This window comes from Phocoena phocoena, chromosome 11, assembly GCF_963924675.1.
Source record: "Phocoena phocoena chromosome 11, mPhoPho1.1, whole genome shotgun sequence".
NCBI lineage: Eukaryota > Metazoa > Chordata > Mammalia > Artiodactyla > Phocoenidae > Phocoena > Phocoena phocoena.
In genome coordinates, this window is record NC_089229.1 from 80860069 (window position 1) to 80882650 (window position 22582).

Here is a 22582-nt window from a genome sequence, read left to right on the forward strand (position 1 = left end):
AGCGAATGTTTGGAAAAGTTTTGACCTCATAAATAAAGGAATGCAAATTAAAATAAATATGAGATATCACCTCAGATATTTATAAGAACATTTTTACTGCCTATGAGGAATAAAAAAATGATTTTTAAGATTTGTATTCCGTGGTCTGTATGATCAAAAGTATATTACTGGCAAGAGCTGCCCTATCCGGTAGGGTAGCAACTTGCCACATTGAAATTTAAATTTAATTAGATAAAATAAAATTTAAAAAACCATTTCAAGTGCTGAATAAGCACATGTCTAGTGGTTACTATCTTGGACATCCCAGATATAGAAGATTTCTGTCATTGCCGAAAGTCCTCTTGGACAGGGCTGCTCCAGTGTATGTATGATAACTTATTTAACCCAATCTGTCGTCTTTGGAAGAGTAACAGTCACTTTTAGAGCAGAAGAGAGAAGGGACATCATATATACAAGGGGAGAAATCTCAGAAATAATTATATCTAGAAATTACGCTTAATGTTTATTTGTTCAACCAATAATTTTAAATACCTACTATGTGCTAAGGTACTGCATGTGCAGTGGTGAGCAAGACAGAGCAGCTCCTGGTGTCTAGGGCCTTATATTCTAATGGTGGAGACAGATTTTTCCCCACCCAGAAACCTCCATGGCTATTTCTTCACTTCCTTCAGTTCTTTGTTAAAATGTTACCCTTATACAGAGAAGTATCTCCAGGCAATTTAGGTAAAATAGTAAATCCTTCTCCGTACCTACTCCTCCTGCTGTATTGCCTGCACTACTTGCTCTTTATTTTTCTGAAAGTCTATTTATTTGCTCTATTTTTACACACTTATATGGTTTGTTAATTTGTATATTGTGTGTCTCTTTTGATTAGAATCAGAGTTTCAGTAGAGTAGGGACTTTGTTTTGTTTGGTTCACTGTTCTAACTCCCTAGTCTAATAGTTTTTAATTTAACAATTTATGTCCCTAAGTGATAGTCCATGAAATTTTATAGGTGCATAGTAAAATTCATCTGAAGCAGAAAAGGACAGATAATTTCAAAAGATGATTTTTTTTTCTTGGAAAGGACAATGAAGGTAGACTTGTTTTTCCAGTTGTAAAACACATTACAAATTGGAAAATCATTTCATTCTTATAGTATTGAATTAAAATACTTAAAAAATAATGATACATGGAGCATACCAGAGATATGAGGAGAGATTTAAACAGTGATTAGTGATACACTATAAGATAAATTCAAGTAACCTGAGAGTGAGGCAAGAAATTACTTTTAAATCAATGTTTGGAGGACAATTGGATATCGGTATGGAAAAAAACTAATCAGAATGCATAAATCAGGTCACCTACAGCAGCAAATTCAGATAGCTTTAAAAAGTTAAGTAGGAGTCAAGATTGTGGATGGAGATGGGGAGAAGACTCCCAAAAAAGCTAGAACAAAAATGTACAGAATATTCTTTTCTTTTGTGGAAGGGATTTTTCCTTCTTTATATTAAACAAATGGAAATGACCCAAATATAAAAAAACAGTGCCTGAATGCTAAAAATTTTACACCATGAAATGTAATGAAAGGAATTCTAAGAGTCAGAATGTGAAAATACATGTGAAATGACTGCTGAAAAGTTTTATTATGTGAAATACGTTTACTGATATGTAATATACAGTCATTTCCATGTTTCATTTAAAGTGGCTTAGAGGGTTGAATCATCTCTACATGACAAAATATAGACATGAAATTATTGTGTGAAAAATGCCCTGCCTTGTTAGCAATGTCAGAAATGCCAGATGAAATAACTTTTAGGTATCATTAACAGTTCTAGCAGCAAACAGATGGCACACTCCAAGAGGTGTGGGAAGGGTTAAAGGAACCAGGAGTGACAGGGGAAGCATCCAGGAATTGGTAACAATGCAAAACTATTGCCACCCCAGGCCTGAAGGGGCAAGGGGTGGCACCAGTGTTACCAGAGCCCAGAGGAGAACTTGGAGACATTGCAGAAGGGCTCCAGAAGACGCTATACCCAGAGACACAGACACTGCTGAAGCCTCAACGAGGAGAATGGAGATGGGGATGCAGGTAGAGGCAGAGGCAGAGTAGGTACCTGACTTCTTTCTCTTCCACTCTGTGATCTTCTGCCAGTGCGTCGCATCAGCTGAACCTAACCAGAGCCTGAAAGCTAGAGCTAGTTGATGGTAATGAAGGAACATCCTGTGTATGCAGAGATAGGTTGTTGATATCATTGTAAATTTATTGTTTTAGAGGATGAGCCCAGCAAGTAGTACAGAACTGTCTATAAAACCTCATCTGGTGATTCCTCTTTTGGTGAAATATACCCCCAAAATCTGAAAGTAAAAATAATAATTTTGCATAATCCTGTATAATAACAATAATCGGGAGCGGGGGGGAATCACATAAGACTCGCAGGAAAAAAATAGCTAAGAAAATAAGAAAATGATTTGTATTTTTTATCTACGTATACCTAACTAAACTCATTCCAAAAATGGATTAAAGCATGATGGTGCATTAGAGTAATGGAATAAATATAGCGTTTTGAAATAAGTGTTTAAATAATGATGGTACATGGGAATGTTTGATAGGAAATAATGGTATGTGAATAATATCTGCAAACAGAAACTTTAAAAATATATGTATTACACATAAAAATTAATTTAATATGATGTAATTTTATTTGGGCCATTTCTAATCTTTATTGGGAAGAAACAGTAAAAATAAATAAAAGACAAGATAAAGAAATATTGCTAATAATTAGGTTCCTTATTTCCCGAAAAATTTTTAAGGACTTTAATTTAAAAAGTGGCTTCCTTATCTCTTGCCTGTCCATAATATTACAGTGTAAGATACAGGCTCTAAAGGTGAAAAAGTTGTCATTCATCTGAGGCATAAAAAGTATCTTGAACATTATTTGAATTTCTTGTACAAATGAATTGAGGAATAGGTTCCACACAGTTGTGTCAACCCAGAATTTCCACGACCAGGATTTTGAGGAAAGCCTTCATCTAGAAGTATTATAGATAACTTTTATTAATTAATCCACTGACTAAAGCAAATCTGTGGGGTTCTTTAGCAAATGATCAGTTGCAGGTAATGTAGTGTGATTCTATAGTAGCTCCAGAAAGCCCCGTTCAATTGTGTGAAATGTCACTGGATGAGGAAGAAGCCTCTCTGGGCTGGTTGTGGTAGAATTGTTCAACTACTTACTCCACTTTAATATATTTTTATCCTGTGTATCAGAAAAATTCACCATAAAAGCCAGTGCTGAAAGATACTAAATGAAATAAATCCTACTTAATATCCATCATGGGAAAGTCAATTTTATATTAGATCTGGGACCATGTTAAATTTTAACCTGAGGTTTGATATTCCACAAATAGAGTCTAACCCTTAGTTAAACTAAGATAAAATGAGTCCTTTCTTATTCTCTCTTACTCTTTCATTTAAAAAAATTAATTGGTTCATTCTTTTCACATTTATTGAACATTTTGTATTTACCACGCATTATGTTATGTGCTGAAACAATAACTAAAAGATGACATAACTTGACATAATTTATTTTCTTTAATTGCATCATTCCCGACAGTAACTATGGGATTAGACACACTAAAAACCTTTTAGTTCTGATAACACCCCTGTCAGGTAGGTGTCATTTAATAGATGGGGAAAAAGTGAGCTGCCCCTGACGGCAAGCGACTTAGAAGCAAAACAGACCCTGTGCTCTTTCTTCTCTCTCCATTCAGCAAACACTGTTATTTTCCACACTGAAACATTGGGACACATGGTTTGAGGAGGGAGTTTTTGGTGAATTTATTTGTGTGCAGGGTTTTAAAGCAATATCAGATTAAATTACGTTTCCTTACTCTTGATTAATCACCTATTGAAAAGAATAAAAAACTTACGTAAAAATTCGAATTGTCTAAGAACATCTGGAACATCTGGCCACCATACTGACTCACTGTAATCTTGTGGATATTTAAACATTCTTACTCTGCCCAGTTCTTGAGTCCTTCCTCGCACCCTATGTTCTCCCCCACTCACTTCTTTTTTTATCTCCATGCTCTTTTTTTTTTCACCACCCAACTTTTTTTCATTCGGTTTTAATCGTGTATCTTAGCTTTTGCAATTTGTCAACCCTGACATGTTTGGAAATTTACAGTTTGTTTAGCAGAATGACCAATTACAGCTTCATTTAATCCTACATAAAGGTCAGAGCCCATGTTCTTTGCTGATGTTCCCTTTACTCTAGTGTCCTGTCTTCTTGCTTAGCCAACTCTGAGAAGAAGGCATGAACACACCCTCTGTGTTTCCCAGATAATCTGGGGATGAACAAGTCAAAATTGTTGGCAAGGTTTGACCTTTTATTTTTTATTTTATTTTATTTTATTTATTTATTTATTTATTTATTTATTTATTTATTGCGGTACGCGGGCCTCTCACTGCTGTGGTCTCTCCTGTTGCGGAGCACAGGCTCCGGACGCGCAGGCTCAGCGGCTATGGCTCACGGGCCTAGCCGCCCCGTGGCATGTGGGATCTTCCCAGACTGGGGCACGAAGCCATGTCCCCTGCATCGGCAGGCAGACTCTCAACCACTGCGCTACCAGGGAAGCCCGACCTTTTCTTATCTTTCTGTTTTCCTCTCCAAATATTTTCTGTTTGCATTCTCTAATCTGAGCCAGGTATTAGAGGTGAAAATGTATAGAGAGATATGGAGCCACCATTAATCACCTTCACCACTTTCTTGTACTTACAATGAGTTTCCTCTTTGATTTCCTCACATCAAGTGGAAAAGTATTTTCCAGCAAAGCTAGGCTTGAGGATGGAGGGAGAAGGTTGTGTGCAGGAGGAGGGAGAAGCATATCTGGAAGAAGGGGCTGGGGTCTGTGAAAGAATTCTGGCCCAAGGATGAAATGGCAACCAAACTTAAAGGTGAAACTACTACAGAATGATAAACTTTGAATGGATTTCAGGCAGAAATTTTTTTAAAGTATATTTATTTAGTTATTTATTGGCTGCATTGGGTCTTAGTTGTGGCATACGGGATCTTTCATTGCGGTACGGGGCTCTTCATTTTGGTGCACAGGCTTCTCTCTAGTTGTGGCATGCAGGTTTTCTCTTCTCTGGTTGTGGCGTGTGGGCTCCAGACCACGTGGGCTCAGTAGCTGCAGCACGCGGGCTTAGTTGCCCCACGGCATGTGGGATCTTAGTTCCCCGACCAGGGATCGAACCCATCTCCCCTGCATTGGAAGGCAGATTCTTTACCGCTGGACCACCAGAGAAGTCCCAGAAATGTTTTTATTCAAAGCAACTTTCAAAAGCAGAAGAAATGTCATAAACAACCATTTCATGACAATTTTCCAGTATTGACTTATAATTCCAGTATTGACTTATAATTCAAGGTTCCAGTATTGACTTATAATTCAAAGATGTGATAGACTTATAATTCCAGTATTGACTTATAATTCAAGGTTCCAGTATTGACTTATAATTCCAGTATTGACTTATAATTCAAGGTTCCAGTATTGACTTATAATTCAAAGATGTGATAGAACACATTGAGTTGTTTTGTTTTTCTCTCCAGGTTTGCAACACAACTACAGACAGGAAGCACGCAGACACCTTTTTGGAGAAGTGTGTTACTGAGTCAATCATGAACGTTGTGAGCGGCTTTTTTAATTCTCCCTTTTCAGACAACAGTACCAGCCTGCAGGTAATATAAACAAACAAGTACAAAAGAAGTCTGTCACACGATTTCTGTACCTTATTTGAGTGTAGAAAACTTTAATATGCCTGGAAGTCCTTTCCTACATTTCTCAAGATCACTCTTCTTTCCTATTATTGACTATTATGCTGCTTTCTGAGTTTCCCAAACTTTATTTTAAATAAAGAGGCTCCATCTTCAAACTGAATTATTTTTGCTCTCCCTCTAAGCAAAATAGGAACTTTCACATCTGTAGATTGACTGCCAAGTGTCGAAATAACTGGTAATGATTCTTTAAATGGATAGACATTTTGACTCAATAATTCCAGTTTAGTAAATCCCGAAAGAATTCGCAGGGATTTATGTACTAAGATTTTCATTGAAGTGTTTATAATACTTAAAAATTGCCATCAACCTTAAATGTCCACAAACAGGGGAATAGCTAAATAAATTACGGTATATCTGTAGATGGCTTATTATATAGCAATTAAAAATCATGTTTTAAAAGAAAAATCGATGCCTAAGGAAAATGATCATGAAGCAATGTAAAGTGAAACAGGCCCCCAAATTGCATCATAGCATCATCCAGGTTTGTGCGTGTAAAGAATATATGTGCATATATACGTAAGAAAACTCAGGAAGTAATTATCTTAAAAATGTTGATACTGATTCTCTCTCCACGTTAGGATTTTTGGTGATTTTCGTTGCCAAATATTCTACAGTGATTGCTCTTATAAAAGTATTATTTCAGTTATACTTTTTTTAGGGAAAATTGTGAATGAACTATTAGAATCATGTAAAATTGTTTTTGTAGGTCCAAATTGTTGCCTCCTCTACGTGCTGATCATACGAAACCAAAACATACGATCAGTGAAACAAACAAACCCAAAATGCCTGCTCTATTTATACTCGGAAATAAACCAGAGATTGTAAAAATATACTTAAATCCATGTCATTGGCTTCAAGAAATGCCATATTTTCCTGATTAAGAATATAGTTAAAATAATCAGTTTTCTATAGTGTCTGGTGTGGTGCCTCTCATGAGATGGGTACAAAATAAATATTTGTTGAATGAGATGTTCATTAAGTAGCACTGAAACTTAAAAGGCAAGACAGTATTTTATTTTGGTGGGCCTTTTTTGATAATGCATAGATACTGCATCAGGAGTGTTAATGGTTTAGTGACCTGTTTGCCTCTTTTCTTTCTGTTCTCAGACACATCAGCCAGTTTTCATTCAGCTGCTTCAGTCTGCCTTCAGAATTTACAATTGCACTTGGCCAAATCCGGCTCAGAAAGCCTCGGTGGAGTCCTGTATCAGAACTTTGGCTGAAGTGGGTAAGTCAGAGTGTCGGATTTTACTTATTTTCACATTTTGTGAAAGAAATCAGGCTTTTGGCTAATAGGCAATACAAGTAGCTTTTCAGTTTTCAACTTAAAAAGAGAGCAGGTGTGGTTTCTGTAAAGCTGAAGACCAGTGATCAGCAAATGACTCTGAAATTGTATCCTTTTTGGGAGGGGGATATAATTGTTATATTTCTTCTTTTTAAATATTTTAAAATATATTTATTTATTTCTAATTATATTTCTAACTTTAAATTTAATATTGTATATGGTGCTTTAATATAGCTCAGTAAGATATTACACAAATGAGTTTAGTTTAATTATCTCAGATTTCATTATGGAATTGTCTTGTCTGTTAAGTAGCCTGATTTCTTAACATCTTCATGTGGCAGGAGGACTTTTTGAGGGGTTTTTGGTTTTCTCATTTTGTGTGAAATTCATCAGTATTCATTGAGGCTCTGTTATGCGTACAAGGCTTCAGAAATTCCAAATAAAATGGAGTGCAAGGGGATAACAGCTAAGGGAAGGTTAGTACATTGTAGGAAGAATTTCTCATAGAGTCCTCTTTTTTTTTTAATACAGTTAATTAGGGCTGTCAGAAAGGAGGAGGGAAAAGAAATATAGACTGGGCTGGACTTCAGAAAACAAACAGAGGAGCTGGATCACTCTCTCAACTACAGGTGGTTCTGCAGGCATTGGGAAGGGCAGCTTATAGTGTGTTTCATTATCGTGGTCATCATCACTGCTGACATTTGTCAGTGCACCATTTGCAATGCTAAGCACTTCACGCGTATTATCTCATTTAATCGTTAGGTAGGCTCCTTGATTATTTACATTTTACAGTTGAGGAAACAGAATTATCTAGATTAGGTGACTTGGCCAGGGTTATGGTATGTGCTCAGTAAATATTTGATAAATGAATAAATGGTTTAACTAATTAATGACCACGTGAAATATTTTTACTCTTTTCTCTCCATCTGCAATTTGGTTTAAGTAACTTAATACTAACAAAATTTAATGATGCGCAATTTTAATTTGAGTACATTCAAAAGCAGTTATAACCCAAGAGGATCAATTGGAAATTATTAGAACTAAGAGATTAATAGAGTTCATCTAGGTGATTAATTATAAATAAGTATTAAACTTGGTAGATTTTCTATATATCCAAAAGGGAGAAAAAATGTGAAAAAGATATGTCACAACAGCAATAGAAATAGTAACTACTTAAGAGAAAACTTAAGAAACACGAGAATAAAATTATATTGCTATTTTGAGGGGTACAAAAGATTTTAATAAATGGAGAGTTATACTATTTCTGGATTTCAAAATTCAACTTGTAAGGATGCCAGTTCTCCTCAAAATTATAATTTTAATGCTTTACATCCGAGACCCCTCCTTTGCACACACCCTCCCCTCGTCACGGCCCACTCGGGCTTAGGCACCTCATGTAGGGCCACGCCCCACAAAGATGCATCCTCTGGCAGCTTGGCCTTTGCCACCTTCCTGCAGTTCCCACTGGTCCATGTCACCCTGCTGCTCTGAGGGGCGGCCTCTCTTCCCAGGTGGCCTCTGACTCTGTGCTGGATCACTCGTTTGCATGAATACCCTTATCACCTTTGACGTGGTGCCAGGCTGTCCCCTGCCGTGGACGTCCTCCTCACCTGACTCAAGTCTAATTCTCCACTCCCGGCAGCCTCCTGTGCACATGCCTTCCACTCCTTTCTGGGCTCGAGTGCTCTGGACCACCTCGGCCCCTAGCGCTCCTTGTCCAGCGCTGTCACTTGACTTTGCTCTGCTCCTCCTCCAGGTTTTAGGACAGAATAGTTCAGGAAGGGAAGGGAAGAGGTAAAGGAAGAGGCCACCATATGCGTTGCCATAAAATAAAGAAGGACACAGAAGAGAACCTAAATTTTATTTTTAAAAGTTGCACATAGGGCTTCCCTGGTGGCGCAGTGGTTGAGAGTCCGCCTGCCGATGCAGGGGACGCGGGTTTGTGCCCCGGTCCGGGAAGATCCCACATGCCGCGGAGCGGCTGGGCCCGTGAGCCATGGCTGCTGAGCCTGCGCGTCCAGAGCCTGTGCTCCGCAACGGGAGAGGCCACAACAGTGAGAGGCCCACGTACCGCAAAAAAAAAAAAAAAAAAGTTGCACATAGCATAATGTCCGGCAGGATATCAATAAAGAAATAACACTGGTATCTCTGGCTGGTGGAATTATAAGTCAGTCTGGTTCTGTTGTTCTTGCTTTCCTGTAATTTCTGAGTTCTTAATAATATACTTTTCAAGTTATGATAAAATAGTACTAAAAGCATCTTCATTTGGACCAAATCAGCTGGGAAATATACTAACCATCAAAAACTAAAATCTGAAGAAAAAGCAAAGAAATGTGATGATGCTATTTACTTTACATAGGAATACGTTGTGTTTGCTGCATTTGAAGGCAGTCCCCCCCCTCTTCCTCATCTCCTTCCTGCTTTCTCTCCCCTGCTCTTCTTCCTCCTCCCCTTTTTTTTTCTTTTTTTGCGGTATGCGGGGCTCTCGCTGCTGTGGTCACTCCCGTTGCGGGGCACAGGCTCTGGACGCGCAGGCTCAGCGGCCATGGCTCACGGGCGCAGCCGCTTCGCGGCATGTGGGATCTTCCCAGACCGGGGCACGAACCCTCGTCCCCTGCATCGGCAGGTGGACTCTTAACCACTGCACCACCAGGGAAGCCCCTCTCCTCCCCTTTTTTTCTCCTCTTCTTTCCTCCTGCTCTTGCTCCCTCAGTACTTAGCAAATGCATTGAGGGAAGACACCAGTTGGCCCTACCCGGGGCACAGAGGGCATGCTGTTCACACCACTTACAAATTGAGAGGCGAAGAGCTTTGAGCCACAAGTGAGATTCCATGCTGTGCTTTCCTTCCGAGTTGCAAGTTGCTGCTACAGTGGTGTTCCCTGTGTACTCACATCAGCTCTTGCAGAGCAGGATGGCAGAGCTTTGGGGGTTTAAAACAGTCACTGAAACTGGATCAGGCTAAAGATTCTTTCATTCCATTTTCTACCAGTTCCTCGACTGTTTATGATTTAACAGGAAATTTTAGTCTCTTTGTATGCTAAAAGACATATGTGAAAGGAAGTCTAAAAAATAATTATATCTAAGTCTACAATCAGGGTAGGTTTGGAAGAGTGATGTATTGGTATAAAATCTGTTTTATCTTTGTGAACATTTTTTTTAATTGAAGTATAGTTGATTTACAATGTTTCAGGTATATAGCAAAGTGATTCAGCTATACATAAATATACATATTCTTTTTCATATTCTTTTCCATTCTGGTTTATTATAGGATATTGAATATAGTTCTCTGTACTATATAGTAGGATCTTGTTGGTTATCTATTTTATATATAGTACTGTGTATCTGTTAATCCCAAACTCCTAATTTATCCCTCTGTTACCCCTTTCCCCTTTGCTAAACATAAGTTTGTTTTCTCTGTCTGTGAGTCTGTTTCTGTTTTGTAAATAAGTTCATTTGTATCATATTTTAGATTCCACATATAAGTGATATCAAATGATATTTGTCTTTCCCTGTCTGACTTACTTCACCTAGTATGATAATCTCTAGGTCCGTCCATGTTGCTGCAAATGGCAAGCCTGTTTTCTTCCACTTCCTTGTTTGTTGTTTCCACCTGAACAGTTAGGAAGCTATGGAGATTCCATTCCCGCTATCCCCCGCATTTGTACTTCCCCCGCCTTCTCCTCCATAATGGCCTAGTTTGACCCCACTTTGCTTCCTTTTTGGACCACTGTAGGCATTCAATGTTCTTTCCTTCTGTCTTTCTTCACTTAAATCTGCTACCAGAATAATCTTCTTGAAGTGAAATTCTCTTGTTGGTTTAAAAACATCAACAACAAAGTCCTCAGCCTTCAGCAGCATACCTTTGTCTAACAAACTAAGGATGGATTCCTCATTGCAATGTTTGTGGCCTCCACAGCCCTACCTCCTCTTTTGACCTTGCTCACTGCTCCTCATCCCCACCCAGCAAACTGAACTATTATGCCCCAGGCATTGCTCACACTATAACTTTCTTTCTCCAGTTTCCACCATTGCCATCTCTCAGCATCTTTTCCATTACTCAGAAAAATTCTTTGTCCAAATTCCTCCATAAAAGCCATTTCTGACTCCCAGGTCTGGATCTGAACTCACCCTCATTTGGCCGTTTATACTTTTCTTACGGTCTTTACTGTATCCTAGCTTACATCGTCATAGGTATTAATCGACTAGATTTTGAGGGGCAATGACTATGAAGTATCTGTCAAAAAGACATTAATAAAAGCTATTGTCTAGGATAGAAAAGGTGAAAAGCAAATTCTGCTATGCAATGGGTAGGCCACATCTTTTTTTATTTGTTGATGGATGCTTTTTATGGAAAAACACATAACCAAAATGAGAGACATTCAGAAGTGAGCATCCATAGTAGTAAAGGGATCTAAACCCATCTTATTTGTGTAGTGATTGAAAACATTTGAAATATTTAGACAAAGAAAAGAAATCCGAGGGGGCACATAATTATTTTCCAACATTTCAAGGTGTGAATGGACTTCTTTTACAGGTTCCCAGGAATAGGATTATAATTAACATATGGTAGCTGCAAGAGGCAGATTTTTGTCCCATTGTAAAGAATAACTATATTACAGTTAGTAATCTTAAAACCTTGGGAGTCACATATGATTCTTCCCTTTTGTTCACTTGCATTAAATACAATAGCAAGTTCTACTGGTTCCACTTCTAAAATACACCTTTTTTTGTGTTCTCTTGTGGGGCACCCTTGTCCAAATACACCATAATCTGACATGGATTACAGAAGAGTCTCCTTTCTGAACTCCCCACCTCCCCAGTCTCACTATAATCCATTCCCTACACAATAATTAGAGTGATCTTAAAATGTAAATCAAACCATATCTTTCACCTATGTAAAACTCTCCATTTCACTGAAGATTCCTATAGCGTATCATGACTTAGAAAGCCCTTCATCCTCTGAGCTTCAACCACTACTGCTTTCCCCCATTTCCCTACTCTCACTTCACCCACACTGGCCTTCATTCTGTCTCTCATCTACAAGCCTTTTTCTCATCGTAGGGCATTTGTGTGTGCTGTTCCCACTATTTGGATCCTTATCTCCCAGATGGTCACGTGTTCAAAAGTTCAGTGCTCAGTGAAGTGTTGCAGCTCCCCCCATCCTCTCTTACTGTCTTAGCACTATTTGAAAGCACCTTGTTTGTTTGCTTCTTTGTTGTCAGCTTCTCCCATTAGAGCATAAACTATGAAAGCAGGGACTTTGCTTTATTCACTGATCACTACTGCCTAAAAGTGTCTGGTTCTGATGAAGCCGGTTTATGAATGTTGTTGACTGACAATAATTCATGAGCTAGATATTTCGCAGATAGTGAAATTTAGGAATAGAAAGGTTAAATAACTTGCCCGATTAACAAATAGTTGAGTTGGATTTGAAATCCAGGTTCCTCTGAGTGTGAAGTTATGCTCTTCCAGGTTGTCCCAGAAGTCATATCTTAGGAAGCCCTGGCATATAAACTAGAACTATGGCAGTCTGGCTTGCTGGTAGGGAGCTGTCTGAAATTTTATAACTCAGGTGCAAGGTCATTTTCGTGTTTCAGCAACTCTTTAAGAATAAAAAAGGGCATTATTATAATTCAAATATGTAAGAATTTATAGTTATAAAACAAAGAATATACATATTTAAGAAAAATATTACAAGTCGGGAGAATACTTAGTTTTTATAAAGCAAATTTTCAGTGCATTTACAAATTGGTAAACATACTCCTATACATACGAATAGCTATTATATTATCTATTATAGTTACATTTATATAACAGTTTTCAGTTTGTAAAGTGCTCTCAAGTACATTGGTTCAACTCATCCATCATCAAAAGTATTTCACTCTCTTCCGTATTTGTACATTGGACACAAAAGGTAGTTAAAACAGCAAAAGTATTTACTAAATTAGCACTTACCTGGCTGGGAGTAGAGAGCATTTATTAGTGATAGACATTGTGGTAAACCCTATGATGTGGACATAATCCTTAGCCCCATTTTACAGATGCAGACATGAAGTTAGCAAGGTTAGACAGCTTGCTAGGTCACACAGGCAGGTGTGAACCCCTTCTAGGCTGACATGTTAGCAGGCATTTGTGATGCTCTACTATCACAAATAGGTTTAAATAAGCATTGTTTTATACCTTTAAGGTACGAAATATTGATCAAGATGTTAATGCCCTTGGCCAGTTACTGTTCCTCAGTTTATTCATTTATATAAAATACAACAGCACGTGTTAGAAGTACTTCAAGAAAAAGCATCCAAGGATTACTCCCATGTTACTTCAGTTAAAAAAGAATTTTGTTCCATGTGTTTCATAATCTTCAAATGATTTAGGGGGATTAATATTGGGTACTTTGTTGGAAACATAATCATTTTTTCCACATGGAAATTCTGTAAAATATCTTTTACAAATGGTTTGAATAATGAACATCAATCTTCAAGCCAGTTGTTTCCCCCCCAAATTCGAATGTGTATAAATCATTAATTCTTTGAGAAGAGAAATTCAGTCTTTATTAAAACAAACATTTCTATTTTCATCTATCTAGATGTTATGGCTGATTGTATAAAGAGCTTGACATAATACATCCCTGTAATTATGGTTTTAAAGTAATAATGGAAATATAAAAACTCCATTATTAATTAATTAATTTATGGCTGCGCTGCATGGCATGTGGGATCTTAGTTCCCCAACCAGGGATCGAACCCATGCCCCCTGCAGTGGAAGCGCACAGTCTTAACCACTGGACCACCAGGGAAGTCCCTCCATTATTACTTAAAAAAAATTAAATATGAATGAGTCAGAAGATAGGGCAAAATCTTATAAAGGTTTTCACTTATTTATTAATTGAACTATTTATAATGAACCATCATTATCTGAAAGGCATTATTCTAGTTGTAAGGGAACTGCAGTCTGTCAAACCATATTTCCTGCCCTCAATGAATTTCTAGTACATTGGGGGTAGATGTAACATGTATAAAAATCACAAAGCAGAATAAAACTAAGTACCTTATCTGTTACAAATTTCTAGAGCCTGACACTGTGCCTAGAGCATGGTAGGTACTCAGTGAATATTTATTGTATGAACAAAATACGTGGGTGAATACAAAGAAATGAGTGAATATCCTATTCTTGTCATTGGCTGCGTAATATCCTATTGTGTGCTTATATTCTGATTTATTTAACCCCACTGTTGGTTATTTATGTTGTTTCCAGTCATTTTGCTCATGAGGAAGGATAAGGTAAACACCTAAAGGTAGAATTTCTGGGTATTCTAATTTTGACAGATACTGCCCTCTGTAGAGGTTGTTCAATTTATATGCCATAAGCAATGTAGGAGAGTATCTTTCTCCTTGATAATGTGCTGTGTTATCAAATTCTTACATATTTGCAAATCTTATAAATAAAAGTATTGTTATAGTTTTAACGTGTGTTTCTCTTCTTATGAGTGAGGGAAAACAAAACCTTTCCATATGATTGATTCATTGGTATTTTCTGTGAACTGCCACTTTTTGTGTTTTGCTCACTTTTCCTGAAGGCTTTGTTTTTCTCGATAGTTTGGATAGCCCTTTATTTCTTAAGAAAATGAGCTCTTTGCCTATAAGTAGCCAATATTTTTTCTCAATTTTTCATTTGTCATTTCAATATTTTTTGGCATGCAGGAATTTCTTTTCTTTTTTTAATAAACATTTATTTTATTCATTTATTTTTGGCTGCATTGGGTCTTCGTTGCTGCACGCTGGCTTTCTCTAGTTGCAGCGAGCAGGGTCTACTCTTCGTTGTGGTGCATGGGCTTCTCATTGCAGTGGCTTCTCTTGTTGTGGAGCATGGGCTGTAGGGCGCATGGGCTTCAGTGGTTGTAGCACGGGGGCTCAGTAGTTGTGGCTTGCGGGCTGTAGAGCAGAGGCTCAGTAGTTGTGGTGCACGGGCTTAGTTGCTCCGCGGCATGTGGGATCTTCCCGAACCAGGGCTCAAACCCGTGTCCCCTGCATTGGCAGGCGGATTCTTAACCACTGCACCACCAGGGAAGCCCAGAAATTTATTTTCTTTAAGGCATTTTAGGTTTTCTTTCATCTTCAGAGTGGCCTTGATCAGTATAAGATGCTGTTTCTTAATTCCCATTGAGAATTTTCATGTTTTTAGTTTCTCTGTCTGTTTGTGTTTTTGGTGTGACTGTTTACAATTTTGAGTTATCTGGAATATATTTAGTTGTAAGGTATAAGATATGGAATTAATGTAATTTTTTCCAGATGACTTGTCACGTGTGCCAATACTAGTTCTTGCACAACCATAAAATTATATATTTTTTTATTGAGGTAAAATTGATATAGAACAATATATTAGTTTCAAGTATGCAACATAATAATTTGATATTTGTATACACTACAAAGTGATCATCACAATAAGTATAGTTTCTATCCGTCACCATGCAGTCGACCCCCTTCACTCTTTTCACCCACCTCCTAACTCCCTTCTCCTCTGATAGCTACTGATCTGTTCTCTGTATCCATGAGTTTTGTTTCGATTTGTTTGTTCATTTGTTTCGATTTTTAGATTCCATGTATAAGTGAAATCATGTGGTATTTGTCTTTCTCTGTCTGATTTATTTCATTTAGCATAATAACCTCAAGATCCATCCATGTTGTTCCAAATGGCAAGATTTCCTTCTTTTTTATGCTGAATAGTATTCCATTGTATGTGTGTATATATGTTTTATATATATATATAAGATATCTTCTTTATCCATTCATTAATTGATGAACACTTAGGTTGTTTCCATATCTTGACTATTGTAAATAATGCTGCACTGAACATGGGGGTGTGTATATCTTTTGGGGTTAGTGCCTTCATTTTCTTTGGATAAATACCCAGAAGTAGAATAAGTGGATTATATGGTAGTTCTATTTTTAAGAAACCTCCAACCTGTTGTTTTTCATAGTGGCTGCACCGATTTATATACCCACCAACAGTGCAAAAGAATTCCCTTTTCTCCACATCCTGTTTAACACTTGTAATACAATTGTTTTATTTATTCAATTTAGGGGTTAATTAAGTATAGTTTGAGTACCAAACAAGAAAGATACATTTTGTGTTTTTAGTGTTCTTTGTATTTAAGAACACTAGTGTTTCAGTACAGATTTATCCTGGATATTTTGACATGATTCAGAAAAGGTGCTACTCTCTGCCCACCCCATTATACCTTCCTTGTGCACCAGCTGTCCTTGCTCTTGCGGACCTGTACAGGAGTGCTTGATGATAAATGAAGCGTTATAGTGACTGCTCACGCTTTCTGTTGCCTTTTCCTCCTGCCTGTCAGTCTATCTATCTAAGCATTTTTTTCCATGGCGCTTACGGCTGCAGTATGTGTGTTCTCAGAGATTTTTGGTCTGGCGGTTACCACCAGTAATTTTGTCTAATTTAAAAATTTCACACAATATGCAAGACTTAATGAATAGTAATTAGAAATAGATTTCAATTACATCTTAAAATCACTGCAAAGTCTTGTCTTATCTAGAGAATTTTCAGGATTTGTAAGCCTAATTAGTTGGTTAGCCCAATAATCACAATACCTATGAATAAAGATAGTGCATTTTAGAGAACTGTCGCTGCGCAGAGCTCTGTAAAAGGTGAATGCATTAATAACAACCCATCCTCTCTCTTATTAGTTTTTAAAGAACTCCATATGCTTATTCTCTGGCAAAATACCCTTAACAAGATAGTATCTTAGCTGCAGTCCAACTTAGGAGTGAAACAGGAACATTTATTTTTTAAACATCTTAAACTTTAATGTGACCACTAAAACAAAGAAGTTGGAGTTAATGCTACGTGCCCGAAGAGTAACTGACTGTTGGTAAATTCATTAGTTTTTCCTTATTGGGGGCGGGGAGGTGGGATAACCGTTAACCCCAAGAATTCGTCCTAGTTCACATTGCAATATACTATTTATATCAGAATTTTATCTAGCTAAATAAAAAGAAGCTAAGTTTGAATCATATTTTTGGTTGCATTTGAAAAATATTATTCTAGTTATTAATGGTCTTGTAAGTGAGATCATGAATTAATTCCTTTCTTTTCCTAGTCACAACCTTCTGCTTTAATTTTTAAACAATATATAGAAAGCTAAATTAGCACTGTCAACTTTTTTTTATTTTATTTTATTTTTAGCTGTGTTGGGTCTTCGTTTCTGTGCGAGTGCTTTCTCTAGTTGTGGCAAGCAGGGGCCACTCTTCATCGCGGTGCACGGGCCTCTCACTATCGTGGCCTCTCTTGCTGCGGAGCACGGGCTCCAGATGCGCAGGCTCAGTAGTTGTGGCTCACGGGTCTAGTTGCTCCGTGGCATGTGGGATCCTCCCAGACCAGGGCTCGAACCCGTGTCCCCTGCATTAGCAGGCAGATTCTCAACCACTGCGCCACCAGGGAAGCCCAACACTGTCAACTTTGCTTTCAAATTAATCTTTATAATATTTTGACAGTACAGAGAATCTATTTCAGGTCATGTCTTTAATGGTATTAATATTTTTACAGTTGCTTGAAAAAGTTTCGTCATTATCTACACAGCTGACTTATTTTAATTCAAATCCTTTCCCCAGTTGCATAGTTAATTTTCTTTTATTGCCTAGAAATTGTGATTTAGCCTTTGGCTAAAGTTTACCTTTGGACATGAGAAAGTAGGGTTTACTTTAGCCAGTTAATTTATATCGTGCAATCTGTGCTAAGACAAGAGACTAGAAAATACCACCTAGAGTGGTACAGTTTGGGAGACCAATAAAACCCTTTCCATAAACTTTGGGTTGGTGGAGTCTTCTCATTCTGGTTTGTCCCTGCTGCTGGCCGTAGTGGAATAGTGGCAGCAGCTCATAGATGCATGAGGTAGGGGTGCAGGGGTGAGACTTCCCTGACCACACTGATAGGAGGGATGCACTGCTAGGAATAACAGAGGTGCTACCATTGGATTCCATTCCCACTGATATCATTAGAATACTCCTTGAGCACGTCTTTGTGTAAGTGACGTTCATAGCAACAAATGCTCACTCGTTGGTTAGTTGTATCTAACGTACCTGTTTCCTAAAGGGGAGGTAAGTCCACTCCCCCAACTTTGTTTAAACATGAATGGAAATAAGTTTTGAGCAACTTTCAGTTTTACAATTTTCGTTATTTTCTGTTGCTTAAAAAATAACATATAAGAAGTATTATCTTCTGTTTGACTTTTGAATGTTTAGAGCAAACCCAGTTTATAAGTGAAACAGCCATAAGAGGATGAAAGTCTTGCTGGGATTTGATCATGGTGCGGGATTAAGTATTTATAAAAATATGTGCAGCCTGGACTTTTCAAGGCTGTCGGTCCTTCAGATGGGACAGGAGTGCAGTTGCTTTGCTGTGTGTGATGGACAGAAACAGAGACATTGTATGCTTTGGAAAGGGAAATTTATAATGAATATTAGGAAAACATTCACTACGGAAATTTGGGCAGTGGTGCAATTGATTGTTAGGGTTGCCTTAGAGCTGTTATTATTTCCTTAACACTTCAGCTTGAGCCTTTGTTTAAATTGGGAACTTTTTGTGTTGGTAGCTAAAATTATCTGTTTTCAGAGAAGTTTTTAAGTATCTCTGAGCTTCAGAGAATTTTCACCGGCAGAAATAGTACTGCCCACTGTTGTTGTTTTCCTTGGGATTAGGACTTCAACATATATTTTTGGGAGGCACAATTCAATCCATAATAACATTATAGATGTTTACTATAATATGGCCAATATGCTTATTTAATCCTATTAAACACACAAAGTAGACCTTCTCAGTTTAAGGACTTAATATCTTTCTTCAGCTCAAGGTGACTAATTGTCCTCTATTTTTTCTTAATCATTTCTTCCTTTTCATTGTCTCTGATATTTTTTCTAGAGCTTACATTTATTAGTTATTTGACTTCCTGGATGACCCTCCCTATTTCATATTCTCTGTTTTATTTTCCCTTTGACTCTTTTAAATTAATTAATTAATTAATTTTTGGGCTGTGTTGGGTCCTCGTTGCTGCGCGTGGGCTTTCTCTAGTTGCAGCGAGTGGGATCTTCTCTTCATTGTTGTGCGTAGGCTTCTCATTGCGGTGGCTTCTCTTTGTTGTGGAGCATGGGCTCTAGGCATGCAGACTTCAGTAGTTGTGGCGCGCGGGCTCAGTAGTTGTGGCTTAGCGGCTCTAGAGCGCAGGCCCAGCAGCTGTGGCACACGGACTCAGTTGCTCTGTGGCATGTGAGATCCTCCCAGACCAGGGCTCGAACCCCAGTCCCCTGCATTTGCAGGCGGACTCTTTACCACTGCACCACCAGGCAAGTCCCCCCTTTGACTCTTTTATGCTCTACAAGATTCCTTAACTTTCCCAGATTATCAGCTTGGTCCTTATTCCTATTTTTTTCTTTTTCAGCCAATTTTGAAACGTTTATTTGCTCAATCATATTTTAATTTCCAAGATTTCTTTCTTTCTTTTTTTCCTAATGTTTTGGAGGCACTATATGCTCACATTTTCTGAGGACAATAATTACAATTATTTAAATATTTTTTGTGCTTCCCTAAATCATCTGTTTTCACTGGGGCTAGTTATTCTTAATGTTCTTGGTTTTCCCTGTGATTCTTGGCAGTGTGTCATAAAGGTCTATAATGACTGGCGTGGGCTTTCACTGCAGTTTTTTTTTTTTTTATAATATTTGTTTTATTTTATTGATTGATATTTTTTTTTTTGGTTGCGCTGGGTCTTAGTTGCAGCCGATGGGCTTCTTAGTTGTGGCATGCAAACTCTTTAGTTGCGGCATGCGTGTGGGATCTAGTTCCATGACCAGAGAATGAACCCGGGCCCCCTGCATTGGGAGTGCAGAGTCTTTAGCCAGTGCACCACCAGGGAAGTCCCCCCCCGATCCTTTTTTCTGATCCATTTCTTCCAGGGTCATAAACTCCTTTAGGCTGATGCTGTATGAGGCCTATTCTTTTGAGCTATCCTATTCTGTTCCTCTCAGCTGAGTTGCTAGGCGAGTCTGGCTAGGTGTTGGATAATAGACCAAAACTGGAACTTGATCCAGATATGGCAGCAGCGGCTCCTGATCCAGCTCCGTCCCCTTGCCAAAGCTAGCCCAGTCGGACTGAGACTTGTGAGGCAGGGAGATGTCATCCGAAGTGGGGGACTTAAGGCACTTCCCCCTCTTCCGGGGCTTGAGTGTGTGATCTGTGTGCTGTTTTGACAGTCTTCCAACCTCGTTCTTTTTTTAAAATTATTAATTAATTAAGTAATTTTTTTATTTATTCATTTTTGAATTTTAAAAATTTATTAATTTTTTATAAATCACAGCAAGATCCTTTTTGACCCACCTCCTAGAGAAATGGAAATAAAAACAAAAATAAACACATGGGACCTAATGAAACTTCAAAGATTTTGCACAGCAAAGGGAACCATAAACAAGAGCAAAAGACAACCCTCAGAATGGGAGAAAATATTTGCAAATGAAGCAACTGACAAAGGATTAATCTCCAAAATTTACAAGCAGCTCATGCAGCTCAATAACAAAAAAACAAACAGCCCAATCCAAAAATGGGCAGAAGACCTAAATGGACATTTCTCCAAAGAAGATATACAGACTGCCAACAAACACATGAAAGAATGCTCAACATCATTAATCATTAGAGAAATGCAAATCAAAACTACAATGAGATATCATCTAACACCAGTCAGAATGGCCATCAACAAAAAAATCTAGAAACAATAAATGCTGGAGAGGGTGTGGAGAAAAGAGAACACTCTTGCACTGCTGGTGGGAATGTGAATTGGTACAGCCACTCTGGAGAACAGTATGGAGGTTCCTTAAAAAACTACAAATAGAACTACCATATGACCCAGCAATCCCACTACTGGGCATATACCCTGAGAAAACCAAAATTCAAAAAGAGTAAATACCAAAATGTTCATTGCAGCTCTATTTACAATAGCCCAGAGAAGGAAACAACCTAAGCGTCCAACATTGGATGAATGGATAAAGAAGATGTGGCACATATATACAATGGACTGTTACTCCACTGCAGTTTTGAGGCTCTGTTTCTCTACTAGCTTTCTCATGTAAATGACAGGGCTTACCCTGAGCTCTGGATGAGGGGCTGAATAAATGATACACAGGCTTTCTTGGAGTGTGTGTGTGTGTGTGTGTGTGTGTGTGTGTGTGTGTGTGTGTGTGTGAAGCAGAAGGCAAGCTGGGAATACTAACAAGGGTTAAAATAAGGAGGGCTCTCATCCGGGCTTGGGATCTTTTGTATATTTTCTCTTCTTCTTTGAGCTGCCCTCTCTCTCCCGGCTGTGCTACTGCTTATTTGATGAGGACTTCGCAGTTTCTTCAAGCTCTGTTCTGCTTCTCTGTCAATTCTTAGCCCCTTCCTTTGGCATTCTCTCCAGGCAGGTATTCGTGTTTGTTGAGAGAACATTTCTGCATGTCTTTATTGTATCCTCTGGCAGCATGTGCTGCCAGCTGCTCTGTTATGCTAGTCAGAGGGATGAAGGCCTTCACTTCCCAGGTATTCAGATGCTATTCCTTCTTGAGTTGCCAGATGACTTTCCCATCCCCCGTGACCACTTTGTGTGTGTCTGTGAACCTAGGAAGGCCTGTTCTAATTCGTATGTCTTGTAGAGCATTTTCTTCTTTCTGCTTTCTCTGACGGACAAATCCCCTCTTCATGCTGCTTGCAGAAATGCCTCAACATTTCTGTTTTCCTTACAGCAAGCACTCTTATTTTTCAGTATTGTGATATAAGTGTATTAAAATACAAATTTCAGTGGATCCTGGGAGGAAAGAAGGACATGTACTGTGTACTGTCTTCCAATGCAGATTTTTTTATACTTGTCAATTTTTTATTTCTTCTCTCAGATGTTTTACCACATGCAGTTTTGTGCATTTGTGCATGTTTGTGCACAGACACCTACACGTGAATTATAGTAATAAAATGGACTGGCAGGATTTTATCATGTGTCTTCTGTCTGCTTTTTAATTTTCCTTTGCATCTTGGAAGGTACAAATTTACATGGTTGGTATACAGTGTTTTGCCATATTGGTGCTTTGTAAAGTGCATTTCAAACATTAACCATCAAGAAATCACATGAATTCTTGAATGTTTAATGAGCCCACTTTAATAATTAGTCTTAAGAATTGAGATACTTTCAAGTTAAAAACTTTTGCCATTATATAAAATAATTTGACAGAATTTGAAGGTTTGACATTTTCTTTTTTCCCCCAGTTTTACTGAGATATAATTGACATATAATATTGTCATTGATATATGTATATATTGTGAAATGTATATATTGTGAATATGTATATATTGTGAAACTACAATAAATTTAGTTAACAATCCTCATTTCACATAGTTACAATTTTTTTCTTGTGATGAGAACATTTAAGATCTATTCTCTTAGTAACTT

General features: G+C 37.9%; 1 protein-coding gene across 3 annotated transcripts in view; it reads left to right on the forward strand.

The window, feature by feature from the left end:
• ITPR2 (inositol 1,4,5-trisphosphate receptor type 2) overlaps positions 1-22582 on the forward strand; it is a 523170-nt gene that overhangs the window by 274115 nt on the left and 226473 nt on the right. For all 3 annotated transcript variants that reach the window (XM_065887013.1, XM_065887016.1, XM_065887015.1), the window contains exons 33-34: positions 5590-5718; positions 6925-7045. In XM_065887013.1, coding sequence (XP_065743085.1) covers positions 5590-5718; positions 6925-7045 — 250 coding nt within the window. The remainder of the gene's footprint in view (positions 1-5589; positions 5719-6924; positions 7046-22582) is intronic.